We start from the raw sequence: 10,016 nt of genomic DNA, 5'->3' as shown, positions 1-10,016 counted from the left end.
TATTTGAAATGATTAAATCCAACCAATGTTTGAGACTGAGTTTATACATAAGTAATGTAAGGAAGGAAGTCAAGCAAATTTTCATTTCGAAAAGTGTTTGAACCGACCGGGAATCGAATGAATCATCATAGTCTTACTGAAACCCCGTGCATTTACTGCTTCCGCTATATGAGTCCTGGAATAGTCAGAGATGGTAAAATTTGGTATTCGTATATAATGAACGGCCTCTGATGTTGGTGACAAAAAAAACGCTAGAAAATGTGCCTCCGGGTCCGATCAGGCTAAGGCCTGGGTGGTCTCTGCTGTACATAGTAGCCGTCTCCATTCCACTCGGTCCATGGCTGTTTGTCTCCAGTTCCGCACTCTGCGTAGGGTCCGTAGATCGTCCTCCACTTGGTCGACCCACCTAGCTCGCTGCGCACCAAGTTTTGTTGTACCGGTCGGATGACCCTCGAGAACCATTTTAGTCGGGTTGCTATCCGACATCCTGATGACGTGACCCGTCCACCGTAGCCTCCCGATTTTCGCGGTATGGACGATGGTTGGTTCTCTCAGCAACCTTCTCCAAGTCCCGTCTTCCATCTGCACTCCGACGTAGATGGTACGCAACACGTAGATGGTACGATCGAAAACTCCAAGCGCGCGTTGGTCCTCTGCACGTAGGGTCCATGTTTCGTGCCCATAGAGGCCGACCGGTCTAATCAGCGTTTTGTAGATAGTTAAATTCGTGTTACGGCGAACTTTATTCGATCGTAGAGTTCTGCGGAGTCCAAAGTAAGCACGATTTCCTGCCACAATGCGCCTCTGAGTTTCTCTGCTGGTGTCGTTGTCGGCCGTCACCAGTGAGCCCAAGTACACGAATTCTTCAACCGCCTCGATTTCATCACCGTCAATATAAATTCGGGGTGGCGGACGTGGTGATTCCTCCCTGGAGCCCTTTGCCATCATGTATGGTAAGTGGGGGCAGGATGGATCCCTATAATTTTCTGAATATAAATCGCATTTCTCTGTATTCTACCACGACTCTCAGATACACTAGTCAGCTATGATATAAGAGTATAAAAAGGTAATAAAGTTTGAAACCTGCTTCTTGACAAACAATTTTCAAAACATGACCCATCTTGCCCCACCTCATTTTAACGGGGGCAAGATGGGTCAGCTATAAGAAAACTCGATTTTCCTCCAACAAAAATACTTCTAGTTTTTCTCCATACATCTATGAAAGACGTACAGATTACATGAAGAAAGTGTTGAAACATATCGGTAGATTATTCTCAGAACTAGAAGATTTTTATTCGGGTAGCCATAAACGGACTTTGAAAACCTATATTTTTTGAAGGAAAATTAAAAAAAATATGTTCTCAAATTTTCAGTGCTCTCATCGCTTCAATAATGTAGGTCACAGAATAGCCTTTCCATGAAAAATAAAACATTTTCAAAAACTATGCAAACATACCGAAAAATTAGGATGACCCATCTTGCCCCGTCTACACAATACACGTAGTTATATGGAATGTATAGCGTAAGGAGTATAACGAAAAAATATTTTGTTTTTTTTTCTGTGCGAGGAACGTATAGAATTTTCGAAACAATATATCACTTTTTTGTGTATCCCCGTCGCTCATCTGGAAAAATTATTGAAAGATTCAAAACATATATTGTGCGATTGATAACGGTACTGACCCATCTTGCCCCCTGACCCATCTTGCCCCCACATACCATACTTTGTCTCCGACACATTATTTATTCTGATTCGTCTGGCTTCACTCTTTAGTCGGATGCACGTTTCCGCCATCGTCTCAAATTTACGAGCAATAATATCAATATCATCACAGAGATGAACTAGCCACCGGCTAAAAATCTCTATAATAAAGAAAAAAAAAAAAAAATCAATATCATCAGCGAAACCAAGCAGCTGAACGGACTTCGTGAAAATCGTTCCACTCGTGTTTATCCCCGCTCTCCTTATTACACCCTCTAACGCAGCACGAAAGACCATCACCTTGCCGTAACCCTCTGCGAGATTCGAAGGGGCTCGAGAGTGTCCCTGAACTCGAACTACGCACATCACTCGATCCATCGTCGGCTTGATTAATCGTATCAGTTTATCCGGGAATCCGTATTCGTGCATAATCTGCTGAATGTGACTGTGACTGACGAACAATGGGTGTGTTCACTTAAAGAATTTATTATAAGCAAATAACGCTCAACCCGGACGTTGGCTTTTAGGAGAGGAGAAGCAAACTACCGTCAGTGTACCAGTAGCCGCTCATGACCCAATAGCCGCTCACTGTTGCAAAAATCAAGTTTTCACGCATAAATACCCCCTTTTCGTCGCTGATATTCTTGGACAATATTAATTAAATGAGAGCAAAGCCATTTTATGCAATATTTACCAAATAACATAAATTTTAAAAACAAAACAGTAGAATTTTTTGAGCGGCTATTGGACCCAAAAAAGCTGTAGGAAATTTTATGTGTTCCAATAACCGCTCACGCAAAAAATACGTGAAAATTGTAAAAATTCTAGATTTTAGTACACAGTGTATTCAATCACTATTATACACTTCCGCTGAACAGGAAAAAATAATTGTAAAAACAGAAGAGTTGCAAAAATAATTCACCTTTCCGCAAAAGTATATTTACAAGATGGCATACATTTGTCCGTGAGCGGAATTAGGACCACTTTGGTCTCACACAAATTGTATTAAAATCATACTTTTTTGAAAAGTTCTACATAAGTCTTGTTTTGTATCTGATTGTACTTAGATTAAACTAACTTAAAATGCAAAAACATTACAAATTGGCTTACATGCCATTTAACAGATGATGTTTTTCTGCAAAACTGGCCTTAGATGAGCGGAATCTGGTACCCTGATGGTATATTGTGCATAGATTCAACATAGTGTCCTTCCAGTTACTAAGAATACGATCATAGATTGGTGTCGAAAACTGTTTTGAAAGATGATTACCTTTATTTCAACAACAAAGAATTTTTAAATTACGAATTCTTCACATTCTCCTACATCAGTTTGTGCACTTTCTGCTTGTGAACTTTCACGTTATACTTGGTATAAAACTTTTTCAAACACACATCACATTCGTGCTTTCTTTCCTCTGAGTGCCGTTTGATGTGATTTCGATAGCAAGTTCGCGTTTGCAGATGTTTTCCACATAGCTGGCACTAGAACAATGAGCAAATTAATTTTTACTTATTCAACAACATACGTTACTCCCTCCTTGCTTACCTGGAACGTTTTGCCTTCAATGTGTGAATCCATATGAGCCGTCCGAAGCGAAGCAGTCTTGTAGGTTTTGCCACACACCGTACATTTGAATGGCCGCTCGCCGTTGTGTATCCGTTCGTGCAGTTTGAGCTCCCCAGACTGAGCAAATGTTTTCCCACATTCTTGACACCGGTGCTTCTTGTCCAAACATTTCAAATGGTGTGCAAGCGATCGCGAAGACAAGAACTTTTTATCTGAAATTTATGAAATAGCACTGTAAGTACTATACCTAGCAATTGGAACTTAATATTGTATGTGGGGGTATGGGGGTAAGATGGATCAGTGTCGTTTTTTACCGTACTACATATATTGAAGGAGAATACAGGTACTCTTCGATATAACGTACAAAAAAGCTTTCTCTTTGTACGTTATATCGAAGTGTACGTTATATCGAAGCAGAGAAAAAAATAATAGCGGGATTCACTCAACAGCGTAAACTGATTAAACTGATTAAACGTCGTGATCACCAAGGCAATCTTTGATTATTTCAATCGCAAAATCATGAAACATTTCAAATAAGCAGAAAATCATGGCTTACGCAGCAATTTAATCTGATTAGTGAGTACCCCTAATATTTTTTGTGCTAATGTTGATGATTTTGACGTGAAATTAACCCCAAATAATGATTTCGGTGAAATTCACAAAATCAATGAAAAACATGAGCTTTCAGGAAAAAGTAATTTCGTTTTTTTGTGCTTCGATATAACGTACATTTTGCTTCGATATAACGTACACTATTTTTTCCCCAATTGGTGCTAATTCTAGGTAACGTGGCTGATACTACAAGGAAACATTGATTTGAGTGGTTTCGTAGCTTATTCCTGGGAAAAATTAAAATTTTCAATGTTGTACGTTATATCGAAGCAAAATGTACGTTATATCGAATTCGCTATATCGAGGGTACGCTATATCGAGGGTACGTTATATCGAAGATTACCTGTATATAGTTTTTGAATGTTTCAATAATTTTGCCAGATGAACAACTTAGATCCACAAAAAATAATATTATATTCATTTCAAATTGCTCTACGTTCCTTGCACAGTATAAATAAAAAAATGTTTTTTAGATGTGCTCGGTATGCTATTATACATTCTATATAGGTAATGTGTAGACGGGGCAAGGTGGGTCAACAATAAGTAATAAGGATACATCTCTTAAGGTGATCTATCTTACGCCCTTATTATATTGGACTAATCTAATGTACGGTTCCAAAACAAACTTACCGCAATGGTCGCAGTGAAACTTCTTCCCCTCGCACTTGATCCTCAGGTGATGCTGCAACTCGGCCATCGATTCGAACGTATTCACACCACAATGCTGACACTGGTGCGTTTCGTATTCAATGTGCTTCCCGGATATGTGTAATCCAAGCCGGGCCGCAGACGTATACTCACATCCACATCCCGCAAATGGACATGCGAATGATTGGAGATGCGACAACAGATGTTGCTTGACATGATCGATCCGAGAGAACTTCGTCGAACATGTTCCACAAGCGTAAGACCCCGTGATGTCGCTACTTGCTGGCGGGCTTTCTTCCGCTGGAATGCTATGATTTGTGGCTGTCAGGTGTTCCGAGTAATCTGATTCCTCTAGGAAAACTTTTGAACAAACTCGGCAAATGTGATAAGTTAAAAAAGCTGTCACATTTGTGTTAACGTCATGATTTTGTAAATGTTTGAAGTATTGAGATCGGCCTTTGATCGTTTTTCTGCAGATATTGCAGCTCAACAGTTCAACCTGTGACTCCTCTGCATAAGACGTTGAATTAGTATCATCAATTTCTTCGTTTTCCGGCACGATCGTTGTAAGACTGTCTTCATCATGTTCCTCATGAGGAACTAAAAAATGTTCACTTTGATCATTTGCTAACGATTCGGCAGATATTCGTCTTTCCATTTTTGTATCGCCTACTAAGTAACAAGCGTCTTCTGGATTTGCTGAAGCAGGGTATTCCGACTCAACTGGCTCTTCTTCTTGTTCGAGATTCCTAATCACGGCAGTTTTATCATCCGTTTCACTTCCATACTCCGGCATTTGCTCATCTTCGATAAAACTTTCCTGATCCTTATCAGATACGATTGCGCAATGACTTACTGTGTGCTCTTTGAGATCGTCCTCGGTTTGAAATATTTGATCGCACAGATGGCATAGATTTTCAGTGCTTTCCTGCATTTGCTCTTCAATGTCAGATTCGGGTTCTTCGAGGGCTGCGTCCTCCTCGTAGTTTGTTCCGTTTTCAAGTATTTCGACCATGACGTTATCTTCAGAATCACTTGAGGATTTTGCACTTGCTGGTGCTTTGATGGAATGAATTGGATTTTCTGATGACCCAAGAGCTTGTTGAAGTACCTTATCCGTGCGTTGACATTTTTGTTTAAACAAGTAAAATCCCAACAGCTGTCCCTTGCACTTCTGACATATCTTGCAGGGCTTTCTATCGGATTCCGACACCTAGAAGAATCATTTTTATCGTAGTAAAACCAAATTCACGCGTAAATTACAAAATTAAATAAAAATTATCTATCCGTGTCCAATTACCGAATATTATTAAAGTTTAGTATCAAATCTGAATAAAATGGTAACGATTCTCGATAAACAAATGGGTTGACAATATTCGGTATTCAGTGAAATAAATTACCAAGAAAGTTTCAACCGTAAGTCACATTACCTTCAAATCCACACAAAATTCCAGTGCATCAGGGATAGCCACCACAAATCCGTCCACTATCGCAGAGGAAAATATGTGGAACAATCGTTCGCTTGCATCCGTCTCCGACAAGCATATTCGACACATATTGTCCACGTCCATGTCCAATGCGTATTCCGCCTTGGGGCAGGTCATTTTCGAGTATCTATAGATATATAGAGGAAAGTCACAGCTTTAATTCCGGATAAATGAAACGGGTAAAACACGTAAAACAGTATTCGGACATAAACAAACGAGAGTTGAAACCTAAACAAAACAATAATCAAGCTATGACATTTGCCTTAACCCTTGAAGTTCCATAACCATTAATTATGTTTTCAATAAACCAGTGATGTCATGTTTCTGAATTTAGTATGGTATATCTTTTTTATCATTTTTTTATTTAGGGTGACAATGGGTATTATCGGCAGGTTTGTTCTCTAGGTAATTTCCCCTATTTGAAAAATCTCAGCAACAAAAATAATTACATTTAACCACAGAGAACAGCTTGAAGGACAAACATTTTAGTTCAGTTCCAAATCCCTATGAATTTCAAGTCGTTTTAACCTAAAGTGACCAGATATATTTTGGACTGATGCGGGACACAGTTTTACATAACTCAAATTGTAAGTTTTTCAGTGATTCAGTGACACTATTTTCAAAAAAAAACTTATTAGTATCAAAATTCAGAAAATAATTGTTAAATTTTCGAAAAATGCAGAAATTTTTTTGAACTTGATTGGCATGTTTATCTAATATAGATAATGCAAAACAAAGCCCCAAATTGAAAAAAATAATAATGCTAGACAGCGAATATGCATTTGAAATAAAAGGTTTTAAATTCAAAGCGTCCAAAAAAATTACATTAAAAATATTCAAATATGATGCCTTGCATAGTTTATAAAAATGTTTTAAGGACAAGTTTGTTAGAATCATATGACCGCCACAATGGCAGACTTTCGTACCTACTCACGAATTCAAGCACACAAATCTTGTGAAAAACAAAGCCAGCTTTTTTATGTAAAGCGTATTTCAATTGCACAAGGGCAAAATAAAAATTATACTGTCGTCAGACGTTTACTTTTTGAGATTTGTGCATGTTGAACTTATCAAGTCATTTGTCCTTGAAATGTTAAAAACAATGTAGACAGTGTACAATCATTATTCCCTTAAAGATCTCTTTTGGTATTATTTTAGAGAACCTTGTGAATGAATTCACATCTTTTTTAGTTTTACTGAAATTCATCTTTAAAAATTTCAGAAAATTTTTTTGGAAATGCCTGAATATTTTTTTATGAAAAACTTATGTTCAAACAATGAAGAAATTGCTGGAGATAATTTAGGAAAGAGTTTATAGAAATCCCTTGATCACTTCTAAAAATCCCCTGGAAAAAATGTTGGCGGGAATTCTATAGAAACATTGAATATGCATACAAATGCCCTAAAAAGAATAGCTACTGAAAATTTTGGAAAAAAAATCTTTTCAGGCATTATTATATGAATAGCTGGAGGAGTTTACGAAGGAACCCTTAAAAAACAGGGAAAATCCTGTGGAAATTTCAAACTACCTTGGTTAAGAAAATCATGAAGGGATTGTTGCATGTGGATTTTGAAAAACTTCAACAATGTTCCTCGAAAACTTTCCCTGAGAGGTTACTAAGGCATTTTATCAGTATTTCGCTGAAAGATTCATATCTAACGTAATTGCATTTAGTTCATTGGTACTTTTTTGATGAATTTGAATTTTTGAATAATATTTTAAGAATTTTAAGAATTTATTTAGATTATCAAGCAGCCTTTGGTATGCTTCTCTTAAGATTTTATTTATAATATTTTAGTGATTGCTGAATCCGGGACATTTCCGGGACACTTCACAATGCGGGACGACTAGCTTAAATCCGGGACTGTCCCGCACAATCCGGGACGTCTCACAGTGGCGGGCCTCCATACAAAAGTCGGACAAAACCTCAAATGTTAACCGAAATTGCTAAAATTCACAGGTTATGATCATTTTAGTTCCCTAAATCTATTTCTGATATGGAACTTATCATATATTTTGATTTTACTATATTAGGGTGGTTCAAAATTTTGAAATCTGCTGATTATGGAAAGCATGTAAAAATAATCGATAATAATCACGATGTGCTTTCTGAACGTAGGTTTTGATTAACCTTTTAATTAGTGGGTTCTTAAATCATGTATTGGTATTGAAATAAACTTTAATTGTGTATTTGTTGCTGTTAGGGTGGTCCAAAGTCTTCAAAACTACATAAATCATTAGAAAAAATCATTTATCTACGGTTTCTTTCAATGAATCAATGCAGATACACACCAGTGTTGGCTGACAAGACGTGGTCTATTCTCAAGGACTGCCCATAGACCACGTGACATTTTACGGTGGGTGCACGGAGGTGTGTAATGCAATCGTTATGGCATGGGATCAGATAGTCTATTATAGTGAACTGCGTAAAATTTGAACTGCTTTTTATCAATCTCGTTTCAACAACTTCATATATTCTCTTCCGAGTTTGGGTTGTAAGGTACATCGATCCCTGCTATCACTTGTCGAAGCAACCGAAACAACCCTGTCTATAAAGATTTGGCAATTCATATTCGCAATATTGAAAGGAGTTTTTGATAAACGATCATCAGAGATCGGTAATCATATTTATAAACAGTAGAGTTCCAGCAAATATTTTAAAAATCTTTATCACTCTGTGTGTCGTTCAGAAGAAATGTGTTTAATGAAACTGCATGAATAACATATAATAAAACTTCAAGTTTAAAAAACCAATATAAGGGGTTTCACTGAAGAGCGTAAAATGTTCGTTTCATAAAATTGCGATTAAAATATTCAAAGATTGCCTTGGTGATCGCAACGTTTACGCAGAAAAATATTTAACGTAGCGTTTAACGCCGTTTAGTGAATTCCTTTAGAATTTTATAGATGATTGTTGCTTTGAACTGTAGCGATGTGCGTGTAGAAAAGAAACGCGTAGATGTCGACGAATTTGTGTCACTATATATTGAAACTTCGATAGGAATTCGTGAAGAGATTGCTTCCAAGGTTGTTGAGCAATTCTAACGATTAAGATGAATCGAAGAAACGGCCAGTTTAAGAAAATCAATGGTTTGTAGTTATTTTTACATGTTTTTCACGGTTGGTTATGTCTTTCTTTTATTTTGAAGGTTAAAAGAGTTAGTTGTATCTGGTGAAGCAACATGTGATTAGTGTCTAAGAAAATAAAGGCTTATTCATACTTAGTCATCACTCCTTTCCTCTCCAGCTTACTGTTTTTAACTGGAGCACCCACCTTCTTGTGTTTTTCTGTCAAAAAATAAAATAAAAAAATTGAAGCTGTGGCCATTACATTATCAGACACAACCCCCCCCCCCCCCCCCCTTATGACCATCTGACTTGGTGAAAGTCTCTTACAAGAATGAAAATTATACTAAATTGTTAGTAGTCAATTTGAACTATGTTAAGATAAAATTTAAACTTCAAACAATAGCACTTCCTCCACAACCATGCGGCTCCATTGTGACCTGATAGAAAAAAAAATTCGCGCTTAGCGCAAAAATGCGCAAACAGTGACCTATATAGCCAAAAACTAGATAACATTGCGCGTCAGATCCGGGATACGGCGTCGTTTTCTGATGTTTCCTAAACAAGTACTGGATCTCTTTAGTACGAAGTTTTTCTCCAAAATTTCATAAAAGTCAATATATTTGCATATTGTAAAAACATAATAATTTTGTGATTAAATTCCAAACAATTCCTGAAATGTAATGGTTATTCATACCCAAAAACACAAAAAATATTGTCACATTATTCAAGTCTTCCTAACTTTTACAACGAACTCATGAAGGAAGCTCATAAAATAAAGACAATAAATACTAATACTGTAGCACATAAAACATCATCTTTGAAAAAATCTACAAGACTCAATTTTCGACCAAATGACTTGAAAATTTGGGCTTTTCTTAGTTGAAGTATCTATAATGGAAGAAAAATATAAGAAAAATAAAATATTGAAGT

General features: G+C 37.0%; 1 protein-coding gene across 1 annotated transcript; it reads right to left on the bottom strand.

The window, feature by feature from the left end:
• Positions 1–2,939: 2,939 nt before the first annotated feature.
• LOC109399311 (zinc finger and BTB domain-containing protein 17) lies at positions 2,940–6,288 on the bottom strand. Its single transcript, XM_062859440.1, has 4 exons — positions 5,960–6,288; positions 4,512–5,742; positions 3,249–3,481; positions 2,940–3,184 (listed from the first exon to the last, which is right to left on the bottom strand). Exons 1-4 carry the CDS (start codon positions 6,131–6,133, stop codon positions 3,023–3,025), a joined length of 1,800 nt encoding a protein of 599 aa, XP_062715424.1. The 5' UTR covers positions 6,134–6,288; the 3' UTR covers positions 2,940–3,022.
• Between the last annotated feature and the right edge of the window lie 3,728 nt (positions 6,289–10,016).

Source organism: Aedes albopictus, chromosome 3 (genome assembly GCF_035046485.1).
Source record: "Aedes albopictus strain Foshan chromosome 3, AalbF5, whole genome shotgun sequence".
Lineage (NCBI taxonomy): Eukaryota > Metazoa > Arthropoda > Insecta > Diptera > Culicidae > Aedes > Aedes albopictus.
The sequence above is the reverse complement of the archived record's forward strand: the minus strand, read 5'-3'. Positions and strand labels throughout refer to the sequence as shown.